Raw genomic sequence first — 17,980 nt, 5'->3', positions numbered from 1 at the left:
GTACACGGATTTTGCTCACTGTTGAATGTATTCATGCATTTCCTGGACGTTGCATAAAACTGAATTTCTGAGGTCGTTTCTTCAAAAAAAACTTTAAAAACTACATAGAAATACTAAAAATCACTACTACTACTAAAAATTGCACAGAAAAATAAAGTACACAGTTTTAATGTTGCTTTACAAAATCTAAAAACTGCAAAATTATGATGTAAATCAAGACATACATGAATAAAGATGAATTAAACATGGAAAAAGTCGAACTAGAACGTCCCTGTCTAACTCAAGCTACAACAAATCACTGACTAGTCAACTATTAAGTAACTTTCAAAGAATCCAAAGTGTAAATTGTTTGATTGCAGAGTCTTAAATGTGAATATTTACTGGTTTCTTTCCTCCTCTGTGGCGGTAAAATAAAGATTTTTGGATTGTGTGACAAAATACAACACTTGAGAAACAATAATCAACGTTTTTAACCATTTTGACATTTTATAAACCAAACAACTAATCGATTAATCCAGAAAATAACCGCCAGACCAAATCGACAGCGATAATTATCGCCCTAACCACATCTGCCTTTAAATATTCTATAACTGTGAGATTTCCATTGCCTCCTCATAGCTGTGTAGGTTATAGAAACATTACTGTATAATTACTTACATAAACAATAGATGTTGGATAATCCTACTTTAAGCACCGACTGTATTGACAAAGCAAAGCTGTAGACAAAAAGGTATGAAAAGTGTGAAATGAAAATAATCATATCAGCTATAGCGCACCATTACTTTGATTAAATCTGAGGTCAGCTAGGACTTTGGGAAACACTGATTTACATTTTTCACCATTTTCTGACATCTTATAGCAGAAACAAGTGACAAAATGAAAGAATAATCAGCAATGCAAGTAGTCTTTGGTTGCAGAATACAATAACTTGATAATTAGTTTGATAATTAGTTGTACAGAAGGACTTTAGTCCGTTCTTCACAGGAGCGTTTAGATTATAGAAATAAAAGTGAGACGTGCTGCTGGCTGATTTGATTGATGTTTTTTATGACGCACTGCAGTTTCTTCCTCTAGAAAAGGTGCTATAATATAACAACAGCTCCCTATCCAGAAAATCCCAACCTCAGCACAGAGTGAAGGTTTTCCCAGACTGTAAACTTTTGCCTCTTCTCTGTTTACATTTAATCAGAAGCTCCCGGTGTGTCGGCCTCCCTCCCCGACCTTCCACCAGGACGACCACAGAACCGCAGGTCGGATCAGGACACAACGGTTTCGCCAGCAGCCGGTGACAGATGTGAGCGTCGACTCAGCTCCGCCACACTATTAAGAACGGAGGCCGAAAATAAACATTCAGGCTTCGGAGACGAGAGATATCCCCCGCTATCAGCCACTCGCCAATCTTGCAGTTACATAAGAGGTCAGGACACAGCGGTGCTGGCGCTGAGGCAGGTTGGCCGTTTCAGCAGCGCCGGCTCTGAGGTAAGAGGCAGAAAAACACGCAAAAACCCAGCGGAACCTGAACACAACATCGGATGCACAAATACGGGAGTTACCGGGTGACATTCAGTCAGCTGTTACGATCTTTTAAAGCATTTTTCTATCATTTTCTCTGCCTAAACAACCCTCCAATATGTAGCATAATTTTAAAAAACAGCTCAGTAATTTCCTAAAACTGTAGTGTCTAGAAAACAGGAGGAAAGAGGGCATTGGTTGTGGCTATCTTTAGCATATTAGTCCATGTTTAGAGCTCTAAATGTGTATTATGTGATTCTGTGACACATTTTAACAGTTATTTGTGTGATTTTAAGGCATTAAAGGCAAGAATCTGATTTGTGGCAGATTATAACAGATGCAGGTTGAGAAATAACTACTTGAACACAACATCTGATGCACAAACACGGAGTTATGATGTTTTAAAGCATTTTTCTATTATTTTCTCTGCCTAAACAATTCTGAAATATACAGTATCATTTCAAAAACAGATCAGTAGTTTCCTAAAACTGTAGTTTATGGCAACAAGGAGGAAAAAATGCATTTGCTAGTGGCAATTTTTAGCAAATTAGTCTACGTTTAGAGCTCTAAATGTGTATTACGTGATTCTGTAATGCATTTTAACAGTTATTTATGTGATTTTAAGGCATTAAAAGGACATGCATCCGATTTGTGGTGGATTATAACAGAAGCAGTTTGAGCAATAACTACCTGAACACATCTGATGCACAATCGCGGGAGTTATGTTTTCAAGGATTTTTTTTAAAGAATTTTCTCAGCCTAAACAACCCTCAAATATGTAGCATAATTTTAAAAAACAGCTCAGTAATTTCCTAAATCTGTAGTTTCTAACAAACAGGAGGAAAAAGTGCATTTGCTGGTGGCTATTTTTAGCAAATGAGTCCATGTTTAGAGCTCTAAATATGTATTATGTCATCCCATGACACATTTTAACAGTTATTTATGTGATTTTAAGGCATTAAGAGGAAATTCTTTAATGAATCTGATTTGTGGCGGATTATAACGGAAGCAGTTTGAAAAAAAGCATTTATCATGAAGAATTATGTGAAAAAATAAAACGCTCTCATGTCTGTACAAAGATATGCTACAGCCAAGACAGAAGCTACAATAGTAAGTTTATCTTATCTAAAAGGCTGGAAGCAGGAGGGAAACCGTTAGCTTAGCCAAACAGCTACCAGTAACTGACTGAAGAATCCACAAAAACCAAAGTCCTGTCAACATGAGGTTGGAAAGAACTCAGTGGACAGAACCAGACCAGTAGTTTCCCTCATGATGTTAACACACATACATAAGAAGGGGTGTTGATTGTCTCCGAACTTTTGGCTATATAAAAAAGTGTATTTCAAAAAACTTAAACTGCTACTTTACCTAAACCTCAAAACATACCAGTGGATTTGAAATGTTCTCTTAATAATATTGCTATTACTACTATCACTGCTACCATTAATAATGATATAAAGAAGAAGAATTTTTGAAAAGAGCAAAAATCGCACCATTTATCAAAACCAGAAACTGTAAAAAAAAAAACAAAAAAAACATAGGAATTGTTGGATTTTCAACTTTACGACAGTCCTTGAACAAGACACATCAGAAAATACAATCAAATCTGAGCCTAAAATTTGCGATATTTCATTAAAAGCACTTTATTTTACATGTCTTGTTAAAAAAAAAATCACTAAAAATATGCTGTTTGCTCTCACCAGATTCTGTGAAAAACAACAAATTCTGCGGTCGTCTGCGCAATTAAAAAGCCACGAATCATTTAGCTTCGAGCAACACTTATGTGACAAAAACTCAGAGTTTTCGGTTGATCTGCAGGCTGTGTTTTCACAAAGCAGATAGGAACCCAGAACATACATAAATCATAGAGAAAAAAACATACCTACTGGATCAATAAAATATATGCAACATGGCTCAATGACCCAAAAAATATCCATAATGACCTAATATTGGTTCAAAATGACAAAGAAAATGTCCAAAGTTACTTGAAATTTGTCCAAAATATCTCAAAACCTATACAGAAGGATTCAGAAATATCCCAAATCACAAAAAGTGTCCAAAACAACTACAAATTTACCCATTTTGGCGTGAAAAGGTTTAAAATTATTTAAAATTAGTTTCGAATTTTGTACAGGGATTCAAAAAATGCAATCCAAAGTGACTTTAACTTAGGTTTGCAGACCTTTAACAAAAAGAATCGTCCAAAGTGACCCAAAAAAATGTCCAGAATGACCTAATATTGGTCCAAAACGACAAAGAAAATGTCCAAAGTTATTTGAAATGTGTCCAAAATATCTCAGAACTTGTACAGAATGATTCAGAAATGTCCAAATCACAAAAAATATCCAAAACAATTAGAAATTTGTCTACTATGGCATGAAAATGTTCCAAATGATAGAAAATTTATTTAGAATTTTGTACAGAATGATTCAAAAAATGTCCAAAATGACATAAAATTTGTCCAAAATGACACAAAAGGTGGCCAGAATGATTAAATAAACAACAGCAATATAATAACAAATAAAAAGTCCAAAGTAACTTCAACTAAAGTTTGCAGGCCTTTAACAAAAACAATCATCCAAAATGACCCAAAAAATTCCCAGAATGACCTAATATTGGTCCAAAATGACAAAGAAAATGTCCACAGTTACTTGAAATTTGTCCAAAATATCTCGGAACTTGTACAGAATGATTCAGAAATGTCCAAAATCACAAAAAGTATCCGAAACAACTAGAAATTTGCTCATTTTGGCATGAAAAGGTTTAAAATTATTTCGAATTTTGTACAGAATGATTAAAAAAATTTCTAAATGACCTATCCATTACATCTGCATCATACTACATAAAATCCACTGTCAACTTCTCTCTAGTTCTAGTCAAACGAATCCACAGTGAGGAAAAATGAGATAGGAGCAAAAAAAAAAACCCACCCAGAAATCACTGGAAGGTTGTTATGAGTGACCCTGGTAGACGAAACCTGCAGGATTAAGGCCAGTTATTGAGCGGATCATCTAATCCACATCAGGATTTCCTTCAGCTTTGAATCTCCAACTCATCAGCCAAAAAGGGAAAAGAGAAAAAAAGCAACAAAAGCAAAAAAAGCAGAGAAAGTTCACCTATAAATGGAAACGTGTGACAGGAATGGGAGCATTTAATGTGTCAATCAGGAAAAAGGATTTAAATGTGGTTTCTTTATTCTCAGCTCGTTCCACTTCCTTAAAATAAACATTAAAAGAAGCTCAAATCCCTCGAGGGACAGCAGGAAAAAAAATAACCTGACAAACACCTTAAAAAGAGAAGTTTTTTTTCCTTGACTCTGACAAAGCAGTCACCTAAAAACAACAAGGATTGCCAACAAAAGCCGGGCGCTTTGTGCTGCTGTGAACGGCGCTGTCATGACTCAGTGCTTTTCTGTCAACGTAGCGTCACCGCCAATGCCAAAGGGCCCGGGCCTCCGAGATACAAAGGCCACAATCAATGGAGCTTTGGAAAAACTGATGGAAAACCACTGGCCGACCGCTGAGAGGAGCCGGCCGGCGGGGGCCAACATCATCACCACCAGCAGCCGAAAAACGCTCAGCCTCGTCTACTCTTATCTGTCCGACGAGCAGAAATAAAGCCTCCGGAGCTGCACGGTCGATATCGCTCTGACTTCCCCCCCCTCCAAAAAAATAACATAAAATAAAACCACTTCCAGGCCGAGAGGCAGATCAAAACAACCACACACACATCTAACTTGCTAATGAGCGCACAGCGAGCAGAAAGGAAGGTTAAGGGCAGCTCGTTCTCAACCGGCTGACTTCAAACTGTGAAGTGAAACTGCCATTCACCAGCGTGGGAAATTTGCATTTTAAAAGCAAAAGCCGCTTCCTGGTTTGGTTGATTTAACGAGGAAAGCAAAGCGGTCACTCCCAGCTGTGTGACGACCGAGAAGCAAGAGCTGGAGGAAGCTAGAAAGAAAAATGACATTTGGTTTCTCTTTGAGACCAATAATTGTTCAGAAAAACAAAGAGAAGTTTGAAATCATGCCATTTAATCAAAACCACTATATCCTACATGCCTTGTTTAAAAATTCCTAAAAAAAATTACCCGTTTGCTCTAACCGGATTCTGTAAAAAACTAAATATTTTATGCTCCTAAGTGCAACTGTGAAGCCATTAGCAAATCAGTTGCGACCAACAGTCACAAGACAAAAATTCTGCAATTTTTCAGCTGAACTGCAGGCAGTGCATGCACAAAACATAAAAATTAGCTGTTCGCTGTATTCTGTACAAAAACTAAAAATTCTCTGCTTTGAAGCCGTTAGCAAGTCAGCTGCAGGACTAATAGATGTTCAGAAAAACACCTTTAAAGAAAGTTTTCAGTATAAAGCCTTCACTTAGGACAAATCTAAATCTTACAAGCATTTAAAACCAGTCACAATACTTGGATTTGCTGCTTCTTTTCCTGAATTTGATTAACTTTCTGAACCCAAAAAACACACCAGCAAATTCTGAAAGGCATACTCCTCTACGGAAATCACTAAAATTGCAGCATTTATCAGTCTAAAACTGTAAAAACTGAAAAAAACAACATTTAGGCTTGAAATCTTGTCGTTTTATTGAAATAATGGTATTATGAATGTCTTGTTTAAACTGGATTCTTTAAAAAACTAAAAATTCTGCTCATCTGTGCCACCATGAAGGCATTAGCCAGTCAGCTTCAGGACCAATACATGTTCAGAAAAACAGCTTATAAAACTGTTTTCAATAAAAGGCCATCACTAGGGCAAATGTAAATCTCACAAGCCTTTTAAAAATAGCCAAAACACTCAGATTTACTGCTTCCTGTCTGAATTTGTTTAACCTTATGAACCCCAAAACACACCAGCTAGGTTAAAAGGAATCTTTTCTCTACTGAACTCACAAAATTTACATATTTTTTCAGAAACTGAAACCATAACAACAGAAAAAAATGGGTGGTTTTTGACCTGCACATCTGTTAAGGTCAGGAAATTAACCAAATTCAAGCTTAAAATCACATTTCATCAAAATCTCAAAAATCTACAAGTCTGGTTTCAAAATTCTCAAAAAATAACAGATTCTGTCAAAAAAAAAAAACTTTGCACTCCTCGGCATAACTGTGAAGCCGTTAGCAAGGCCTTCAATCGGGACGAATCTCAACGCCAAAAATAATTGTATTTACTGCTTCGTTTCTGAATTTTCTGAACATTCTGAGTCACAAATCACACAGGCGGTAATTTTTTGTAGAATAACTAATCAAAGAAATTCTAATTAGATTTTAGTTTTGTTCATGATTTATGGCATTTTAACTTTGTTTTAGTGCATAAAAGACACTTCTGTGTTCTTTTTCCTTCTTCATGGTTGTTCTGTTTCCACAGAGGTGCAAGACTTTACATTGTAGTGAAAATGAGTGTCAAAAGTGGCCAAAACACTTGAATTTCAATGCTTCTTATTTGAATTTGCTCAATAAAACAGACACGCTCTCCTTTTAAGGCTTCGGGTTTTAAACCTCTGAACAGTAAACATGGAGCTGAATCATCCTCCTAATTCCAGCTCTTTATTCACCCCAGGAAGCTCAGTGCAGAACACATGCTCCGTCCCAGCATGCCCCGCTTCCCATTTACACAATTAATACTCAATCTGTTGTACTTCATGAATTAGTAAATGAATTCTGCCACAGAGAGAGACAGTGGAGAGAGAGGCGGGGGGGTAAATTACCTTCTGAAGGCTGTTTGGGTTCAGCTGCGTCTTGTCTATTATCTTAATTGCCACCTGTGGAGAGAGAAAAAACAGAATCGAAACTGAGAGTGGGACGTAACAGCAGAGAAGTGTGAAAGAGAGGAAGTGGAAGCAAAAAACACAACAACTTGGAGAAAGAGAGCGCAGCCACATTTATGTTTTTCCAATGGGAGCCCTTAAAATAAACTGTCATCTGTGCGAGCGAGACGACAGTTTCAACAACCTGCGTGAGTTAAAAATATGGCTAAATGCAAGTGCAGAATAATTAAGAGAATCAGGAGGGGATTGAGGTGAAAAGAGCAGCGTCGCTTCCTTAAATGTCGAAGAGGAGGTTTGCTCTTTCTGCTCATCAATTATGAACAAATCAAATGCTCAGCGGCGGCGGCTCTGCCCTGAAAACAGCCATTAGTGCCAACGAGATTTAGAGCGATGAATCTGTCAGCGTGTGGAGCTGCTACCGCTCGGTTTGGTTGATATCTTCTACACAGAAACTTGGCACGGGAACATAAATAAAACTTTTTGTAAACCTGAGAAATCACGTTTCTACGAACACATTTAACCCTCAATAGTTGTAAAATATGAAACTTTCCCCCTACAGCATCGAAAACTGATAGAATGCCCCATATATCCCAACATGACAGACTCTGAACTGAATCGCTTCAACATTTTTGGCCTGAAAATATCATTACTGCAAGAAATATCACAATCCATTTTCACATAATAAGACTTCCTGCCATTGATTTCCCAACTCTCTATTATGGATAAAATTTAAACAATTTTTAGAGCAAGTATTCGGCCAGTAGTATTTTGTTTCCTTTATTCTACAGACGCCTACTGATAGTAAACTTTAATAAACCAAAAAGTATATTCTGTAAGATTTGGAGGGATATTTCTTTAAAGTATTAAAGAAAAGCAACAGTGTTCTTAGATAGCAAAAATATCAGGAGGAAAAGTTTCAAGCAAGGCAAGGCAAGTTTATTTGTATAGAACCCTTCATGTCAATTCAAAGTGCTTTACATAAAACGTTAAGAGCATTACAGTGAGGTGCAGATAGTTAAACGATATCATGCAGTTTTCATGCATAGGCGCACGAGAAAAGAAATGTTTCTAACCTGGATTTAAAAGTGTCTACATCTGGTGAAAGTTTAATCTCCACTGGCAGTTTGTTCCACTTGTTTGCAGCTAACAGCTAAATGCTGCTTCTCCGTGTTTAGTCCGGACTCTGGCCTGGACCAGCTGATCTGAGTCCTTGGATCTAACAGCCCTGCTAGGTTTGTATTCTCTGAACATATCACAGATGTATTCTGGCCTAAACCGTTCTGGGATTTGTAAATGACCAGTAGGGTTTTAAAATCTATTCTGTGACTGACTGGAAGCCAGCGTAGAGATTTTAGAAGTGGTGTGATGTGTTCAGATCTCTTAGTCCTGGTTAAAACTCTAGCAGCAGCGTTCTGGATGAGCTGAAGCTCTTTAATGCTCATTTTAGGAAGTTCTCTTAAAATACCATTACAGTAATCCAGTCTACTAGAGATGAAAGCATGGATGAGTTTCTTTTGGTCTTTCTGGGAGACAAACCTTTTAATTCTGTTGATGTTTTGAGCACGTTGTGAACCAACTCATTTTGGCTTCTAACCTTAACCAAGCTTCTAAAATGCAAAAGTATCTGCAATCAGGACATGTCTTAAATTTAACCACATACTTTTGTCACCTGAACCAAACCAGAAAGCGAGTGAAAACTGAAAGTAAACAGAAAATGAAACTTAGTTCAGGGACTGATGGTCTCAAGCCCATCACGAGACACAAATTTTGGTCTTCTGGGTCAAAGATGCTGGACACCTTTTGTTAATTTCAAAATAATATTACCCTAAAAACCTAATTAAGAAAGCAGTTTACTTGTAGAGGAACATTTTGATGTCTAGACAGTATTAATAGAGAAGAACCAATGGGTTAAGTGAAGAGAACTTTACTTGAGTTGACGTTACGGGCATTCACCTTTAGCATTCAATGCTAGCGCTGGCTAATGGTTGCAGCTGGATTATTGCTTATTGGGTCTCACACCACCTTTCTGCTCGTAAACAAAAGTAAAGGGGAAATGTTGGGAGAAATGGTCGACATTCTTGTCTGGTTTGGTTTGAGATGCTGCTGCTATAGCTACATCCAGCGCTTCTTTTTTTTACTTTAACAAACAGAGCTTATTTTAATTCATCAACTTTGTTTCTACAATTATAAAAAACACAGGGATGATCTGTACTATATTTCAAGCAAGGAAGTCCCAATCAAGATGTTTGCTGCAAATCTTACTCAATTAATTTAATATAAAGTATCTGCTGATATTCGATACCCTTTTGCCGGACTTCTACACACTTGAAGTATTGTAGATTAACCGCAGTATCTGGTTATTGTTTAATATTATAGCAACCAGAGGAGGCGGGCACTTAAGTATTATATCAGAAGTATTATGGGAGTTTAGCTATCAGAGGGGCACCATGACAGAGATTTGTGTGAGGCTTAATGACATCAGGCCAGCAAACAACAAAAAAATATTAATCTCAGTAGACCACCTGATAGTCATTATTATGGCCTTTATGTCATATTTCTACGTGAAAACTAATACGACAAAAGAATCGGGTACAGATTTGTGTTATTACCAACACTTTAAATGCTTCAAAATTACCACGATCAGCCCCAATCTTAAGCTCAGGACATCCCAAATTCAGACCGTTTATGTTGTAAAGATGATTATTTTCAAAATAAAACCACTCAGTGTCTTTGAGATCTCACCTCTCTGCAATTTTTAAAGCAAGTATTTGACCTCTCGTATATATTTTTTTTCATTTATTCTACAGATGCGTACTGACAGTAAACTATAATAATCCAAAAAGTATATTACACAAGATTTGGAGGGATTTTTTTTTAAGTCTTGCACAAGCCATAGCAAATATATCAGGAGGAAGAGTTTCAAGCACGTTGTGAACCAAATAACTTTGGTTTCTAACCTTAACCAAGCTTCTAAAATGCAAAAGTATCTCAAAGCAGGACATTTCTTGGCTTTTCTTGTTTAGAAAGTTTCTGTTGTTTTGGCTAAACTCAAGTATCAATCAGATTTGTGTTACTGACACGTCAAATACTTCAAAATGACCATAATAAGCCCAAATCTCAGATTCAGGACATCCCTAATTTAGACCATTTTTGTTGATTTGGCTCAACTTGTGTTAATCAATATGTAAAGTTGATTATTTTCAAACTAAAACCACCCAGTGTCTCTGAGATCTCACCTCTCTGCCAGTGAGGATGTGCCGGGCCAGTTTGACCTTGGCGAAGTTGCCCTTGCCGATGGTTTTGAGCAGCCGGTAGTTGCCGACGTGGGGCTGCTGAGGCTCCTCGGAGCTCCGGGATCGAACGCCGGTCCGAGCCGAGCGCGAGCTGATCTCCTGACGTCCATTACTGTGAGACGTGTGCTGTGGGAAGAAAATAAAAACACAAGCGTTAGGCTGGTTGTTGAATGGCTGTTAATGAGGAACATCTACGTGTATCAGCGGTGACTCATGTTGACCCACTGTGACGTCTCCACTCAGGCTCTGCAGGAAAAAACACTACTGATATTTATAGTCCTGCATTCACACAAAGAAAGTGAGCTTTTCTTCCACCGGCCACAGATGGCTCATGGACTCACTGTTTTCCAGGCAGTTTTATCCTGCAGGAGCCTAAAAATGAGGACAGGGGATGCAGATTCGACTGCAGGAAAGATAATTTTAAAGGATATCTACAAACTTCTAAATTTTTGATCATTTAAATATCAGAAAACAAAGACAAAAACCCATCACAAGCTCACAAAGTGAAAGATATTCCGTTTATTGTCACATTACACCTCAAAAAGCCCCAAATCTTCCCATTTTTGATAGTGGAATGAGTTCATTTTGGCTTCTAGGAATGAAAAAAACTCGAATTGGTAATCTATTCTCAACTATCAGATTAATTCTCTGAGGTCAAACTAATCACCTCAGCTCAAAATTAAATAATCAAGTTAACATTTGCTTGAATTGAAGAGATGCTACAGACTAACAGTGGAAAGTTTTTAACCAACCAGACCAGGCAATGACTTGTTGTATTCCACATTCTCATAAGGTATGAAAATTAGGTATTATATATATATTTAAAAATGCTCTAATTTACATTGGATAAAGCAAGATTATAGCTTCATTTTGCTGAAATGTTAAAGAGGTCTTTTTTTGTTATTCCATAAATCAGAAACAGAACAGAAAATCCTATGTTGCAACGCTTTTAGGAATAAAATGTTCTGTAAATCAGGCTGTGAATGACATATAAACTGTCAGAATACACATGGGAATAGAGACTGGAAACGCTGGCATACATCAGTGCTGCTGAAGTGTGAGAAAAAACTGAGAAAGCCCCTTTGAAGATATGTCTTACCAGTGACGTCTACAATAAACTCCTATATGTGTATTCAGGATGTTTTCTTTGCACTAGTCTGAAAGAAGATGTATATTTAACGTGTTTGTCTACAGTACCTCGTGTTAAATCTTAAATAAAGCCCTAAAGATTAGTTCAGAAACACTTTCTGCTGCTTATGGATGCATATTCAGATGATTCTAGATTAAAAGCTGCTTTAATTATCCCACTCCGACTTGTCTCGTAACATTTTAATCGAGGTCAGCGCACACATCATCAACTGTGTAACTGAAAAAATGTGACCAGGTTGAAAAGCAGTAACCTGGGCTGAACTACTGACCATTTTATTGGTTATTTCGGATATTCTCGCTTTTTGTCCTCCTCATTTTCTTGTCCTGCTAGTTAGCTTTGCAGCAGATTAGCTCCATAACAGAAACTCTAGCATATTTTACCTATTTTCCTTTGGATTGTGCATTATTTTACCTTTGATATAGCACTCTGAGACCCATTTTCAACCAAGCTGGTTCCAGTGCTAGTTCAGAGCCAGTGCCTGACTTGGCATCAGTTCTTTGTGTTTCCACCACCTAAGCACCGGCTCCAGGCTCCAAAAACTGGTGATTTTCAGGCACCAACTCTTTGCTGGGCCAGAATTAAGAACCGAATACGTCACAGGTTTGGGGGTGGGGTCACAGTGACCAACGATCAACAACGGAAACACAGAATCACCATTTTTAAACTGTCGAGTGAGTAGTTTGTTTAACCGCTATGTAGTGGACACAAACGTAGTCGAAGCTAAGTAGCCAAGCTAACACGTTCACTGTTTTGAATTGAAATATCTCTGACAGTTACCTGTCTTCTCAAACGTAGTCACCGTTGCCTGTGACTATGATCACAACAGGTAGCTACAAACAGTTATTATTTGTTTCTGGATCACAGCGTAGGCTTGCAAAGTCAGGAACAGCATGGTTATGATGCGCAAACGTTGAACGGCTACACATGCAGTGATGCACTGATGTTTTACGGTGACACAACTCTAACTTGGCTCCTTGCCAATGGAAAAGCAAACCGGTTCTGAGGTGGCACAATATTTGAACCAACTAAGCACTAGCACTGAACTAGTACCGAACTAGCACCTGATTCTTTTTGGTTGAAAAGAGGTATGAATCAGTTCTATACTCGTACATACAAAACCTGCAAAAAATGTACATAAAATCAAATTCTGTGGCGTTTCGTGTGACGGACATGTCCAGAAAATAAGATGCTCAGCAGAGCAACAACTAAAAATAACTGAAAGTTAAAGGGTCAGTGCATAACAGCAGTCTGGCTCCTACACTGTTAACCAATTATATAAGGTAGAAACTGTGGATTTAAAGATGTAAAACACCCAGATCTTGCGGAAAAACATCACTTCTCTTATATTTTAGAAACGGTGAAATTCCTGATCATTTTACATCCTAATGACGTCTGATTTTGGTGCATTTCGGTTGAAAGAATCACATTTATTTTCTATTTTCGAAGGTTGTATGGTGCAAAAAGCTGCTTAAAGAACTAATTTAGAGGTGAAATTGTTCGGAAAACCCAATGAATCCTGCTTTGTTGCAATCAAACATAAACCGTGAGCTTGCTGGTTTGATTTTATGTTGCACAACTCTGACAGCGCCGCCGATGGAGCCATTGATTTTTTGGCCGCTGTGCTCGCAACCAGAGAATAAAAAAAAAACTATCTGACAGATACCCGGTGTGGCCTCGGTATCGACCGACGCCTCATTAAATGTGGTGGTGCTCTCTGCCCCACCCAGCCCGGCCCATCCCCGACCAAACTGACCCCATTCGCCCCGCAGACATCGAACGGGCCAGTGATAAAGTGAGGAAATTAACAACCGCAGCATCGACTTTCATGCAGACCCAGAATTTTATACACAAGTCAAACATAACCTACTTTACTTCTTCACCACACAGATCGTAAATCAAACACCCGCACTTGCCGCATAATTATCACGCCGATATCAAGGTAGGACAAGGTCACAATAAATTAACGCTGCAGAGTGTTAAAGATCCCAATAAGAGTATTTAGAGTAGTTATAAAACCGCAATAAGGTCACTTTCCTCCCCGCAAAGCAGCGTAGACACACTTTAAGTCACTCCTGGAATATTTTAGGACTTCTTCAGTGATAGCAGAGGAGATAAAAATACCACCAACTAGGATAAGGTCAGTGTTGAATACCAGCAAAAAGAAGAAGAAGAAGAGCCTGCAGGAACATTAGGCTGCAGTTTTTGTTCCTTCTCTGCACACACAAACATTTCTTCAAAGACCACCATTTCCATTTTTCCAGCTGGCAACTTCCTGTAACAAGTAAAAAATAAATAAATGCGCCGGCTTAATTCGATTCCTTTCCTTGTCGGTGGTTACTCACAAAGCTGCGGTGTCTCCTGGCTGCCTGCGAGCCCGTCATGTTTCAGCAGGAAAACGCTTCAGCCCGCCGACGATGCCCATAGAGGTTCCCACAACACCAGATTCTCCCAACTCAGAGCCCCAACAACCACAGAGCCTGAGAGCAGCGAGCCCAGTCAACCGACTGCAGCCGGCACAACCAGACAGGAAACCAGACGCTGTCTTCTCAAAATAAAAGCCGTCAGACAGCTGGTGTCCACCTCTACCTACAGCCGGTGAGCAGAGGTGGTGATGAGTGGCGAGGGAGGAGCAATGGAGGAGGAGTTGCCTTTAACAACGCATCGATCCATCACAGCAAACGGGTTTTATGGTGTTCTTACCCCACTTAACCCCGGGCATGTTTCCTTTTCTTATCAACTGCCAAAATGACATCATGCATTCCACCCAGAACTACGAAAGCAGAAAAAAATCTTGGGACTTTCAGCTAAAAAGTGGTTCTTGAATGTGTCACCTCTCTGGAAAATTAACCAAATCTGAGCTTAAAATTGTGACATTTCATCAAAATCACATTATTCTACATGTCTTGTTTCGAAATTCACTAAAAATAAAGCGTTTGCACTTGATTCTGTACAAATAAATTAAAATCTGTGCTTCAGAGCACTACTGAGAAACCTTGACACTGACTCAGATTGGCATGTTGTTAATTTAAAAAAATTAAAAATAAAAATCTGAAAAATTAAAAGAATCTTCAGATTTTCAACTATCTGACAGTCCTGGAAATACTCATGTGACACATTTTTTTGAGAAAATTAACTAGAGCTCGGCTTAAAATTGTGAAACTTCCTCAAAATCTCGATATTCTACATGTCTTATTGAGAAATTCCCTAAAAAATAAAGTGTTTGCACCTGATTCTATACAAATAAAAGAAAAAGCTGTGCTTCACAGCACTACTGAGAAGCTTGACACTGACTCAGTTTGGCTTGTTGTTTATAAAAGCCTTAATGGCACCGTTTATCAGAGCCAGAAACTGTAAAAACTGAAAAAAAAACTCTAGATTTTCAACTTTCTGATAAAAATAAACTGTTTGCACCAGGTTCTGTTGAAAAAATAAAAATAAATCTGGGCATCTAAGCTTAACTGAGAAGTTGTGACTGACTCAGATTGGAATGTTGTTTATTTTTAAAAAAACTAAAACTGAAAAAAGACACTCAGAAATTCAGATTTTCAACTCTCTTGACAGTCCTGGAAGTACTCGTGTGGTTCTGTTGAGAAAATTAACCAGATTAAGGCTTAAAATTGTAAAAATTAATTCATTCTACTTGTCTCGTTCAAAAATTCACTAAAAATAAAACTGTCTGCTCTAACCAGATTCTGTAAAAATCGAAAAATTCTACACCTTTGGTACAACCATGAAGCCATTAGTGACTCAGCTGCAAACAACAGTAACGTGACAGAAATTCATCAACTATTCGGCTGAACTGCAGGCAGTGTTCACACAGAGCAGATGGACAACTGTGGAAACTAATTAGAGAATTTGAGAGGAAAATAAAACTTACTGGACTGATTAATTAAATGCTGCATGGTTAAGAAATAGGTTTTATCTAATGCTGGTAACACCTATGGGCACTTAGAAAAATGTTCAACAAGCTGATTTAATGTTTTGCAACTTTCATTAAAAAAAAACAATCAAAGAAATGTAACTTTTGTGAAGTATGATTAAGCTATAATGCAATCAATTATGTAAAAAAGAAAAAAACAAAAGACATTTCTGAGTCCTCTCTACATTTAATCATGTTTTTTTCTGCTTCCATAGAGCTGCAGGACTTTATATTGCAGTGAAAAATGAATCCACGATGAGGAAAAATGTAACAGGAACAAAAAAGAAAGACACCCAGAAACTGCTTGGAGTTCAGCAGTGTGAAATGTTGAAGCTCTGTTTGCCAGCCCAGTTTCACCTTTAATTCTTTATATCCTATTTTAATTATACCTGCAGCTAACAATCATTTAATTTATCTGGTTGTTATCATCTTCATCATATTCTGTCTTAGAAGGAAAACAGCAACAAACGTCAATAACAATGCCAAAGAGCACAAGGCAACTGTCCAAAATCCAATTATATTAGATTTAATATGATTTAGAATGAATGACGCAGCTAACAGTTATTTACATTGGGGATTTTATTGTTGACTATTGTCTCGATTAGTTGTTTAAACTACAAAATGTCAGAAAAATGTGACAAAAGTTAGTTAGTTTTGTCTTGTTTTGTTCAAAGAAATTACATTTACTGTCACAGAGGAGGAAACACATCCGTAAATATTCACATTTAAGAAGCTGGAAGGAGGAAAGGAATTTGGATTTTTTTGTTTCTAAAAATTGCTCAAACCAATTAAAAGATAGTCAAAATAGTTGGTGATTAATGTAATAAGAGGGCAATTAATTGACTGATTGCTGCAGCTTTTATTAGGACCAAGAAAAGCAGCAAATTACAACTGACAAAGATTTTTGTTGGGGATTATATTGCAGATTATTGTCTCCATTAGTTGTTTGAGTTAGAAAATATCAAAAAAATGTTACAACAGTTCATCAGTCTTGTCTTGTTTTGTCCAAAGAAATTCAGTTCACTGTCAAGAGGAGGAAATAGACCAGAAAATACTAACATTGAAGAAGTTGAAATCAACAAATTATGATTTTTTTGTTGCTAGAAATTGTTCAAACCGATTAAACAGTAGTCTAAAAAGTTGGTGATTACTGTAATAAGAGAGCAAATAATTCCCTAATTGTTGCAGCTTTAATTAGGACCAAGAAAAGCACCAAATTACTAAGGGAAAATGACTAAAATGGTTGAATAATACACTAGCTGCCACTTTAAAGTCAAGCTATACTTGCAGCACTAATTTTGTAACTTTTTCATTTCTGTCTCTGCTGATTTTGAGCCTGAATCTTTACATTAACAGATCAAGGAAAAGCCTGATTTCTCCCTCGGGATCAATAAGATTTCCCCACATCTCGCTGTGTTTGTGCGCGGTTAGCTCTTATCTCCAGCTGACTCTCTGCTGCTGCCGTGATGAGTCATGAGATCCAGATGATATCACATGCAGACATTACGTGTTTGCAGCAACATGGATGGAAAAAGGAATGTATGGCAGCAAAATGGAGTTGAACGGAGTTTGAATGTAATATGTGTGGAAACGGCCTAATTTAAAAAGGATGACTCGGAGCAGAACGACAATCCGCCCAACAGCTACACAAAGAGGAGTTAACACGTCCAAGAGGAAATTCACTGGCTTACTCTGGACTTTCCTGTCACAAGACCCAATAAAAAAGCAAAAAAAAGAGCTGGAACAATCAGCAAATTGTATCAATAACATTTATCATGACCAGTTAATCATAATACAGCTTCTCTTAGTTTCTAATGTTCCATCACAATGAAAAGTGTCATTAGTTGAAAAAACTTGGCTGAATAGAGTCATCAAAAGGAGGCAGAATATTCTGTTAGGCTCTAATAAACTAAATAAAAGAAGCTGGAAACAAAGCCAACCACTAAAACACCAAGAAGAAGAAACAAACTAAAACAGAGAGAGGTTTTCAGGAATTCTTTTTTCAGTTGGGAAACTTTTATTTACTCTTTTACGTCAGCTCGGACCACGTTTCGACACCTGATTAGTCCTGATTATTTAATATTCGCAATGTCAGAAAAGGTGTTTTCATCTTCTATGAAGCATTAACTCTTTCTAGAAAGAGCAAAAATCGATCACAAGTCAGTATAAAAACTTGTTTATTCCCAAATGCCAAAGTTCAGTCCAACTTTTCAGTTTCCTTTTAACTTCTTCTACTGATTTTTAGTTTGTTTGTTTTTTTTTTTAAATCGCAGAAATTTACATTACGGAAATTTGACTAGTGTCTCAGAAATACAGAACAAGAAAC

At 37.4% G+C, this 17,980-nt stretch overlaps 1 protein-coding gene across 24 annotated transcripts in view; it reads right to left on the bottom strand.

Moving 5' to 3' along the window:
- Nucleotides 1-17,980, bottom strand: part of mark3a (MAP/microtubule affinity-regulating kinase 3a) — an 88,464-nt gene that overhangs the window by 68,417 nt on the left and 2,067 nt on the right. For 23 of the 24 annotated variants that reach the window (XM_055005792.1, XM_055005796.1, XM_055005798.1 and 20 more), the window contains exons 2-3: nucleotides 10,529-10,711; nucleotides 7,233-7,286 (exon numbers count right to left, since the gene is read on the bottom strand). In XM_055005792.1, the coding sequence (XP_054861767.1) occupies nucleotides 7,233-7,286; nucleotides 10,529-10,711 (237 nt within the window). Of the gene's footprint in view, nucleotides 1-7,232; nucleotides 7,287-10,528; nucleotides 10,712-14,077; nucleotides 14,229-17,980 lie in introns of those variants that run through there. The other variant, XM_055005794.1, reaches the window with a different exon arrangement.

The sequence above is a fragment of the Amphiprion ocellaris genome, chromosome 20 (assembly GCF_022539595.1).
Source record: "Amphiprion ocellaris isolate individual 3 ecotype Okinawa chromosome 20, ASM2253959v1, whole genome shotgun sequence".
Classification (NCBI taxonomy): domain Eukaryota; kingdom Metazoa; phylum Chordata; class Actinopteri; family Pomacentridae; genus Amphiprion; species Amphiprion ocellaris.
This window is presented reverse-complemented; position numbering and strand designations above follow the sequence as displayed.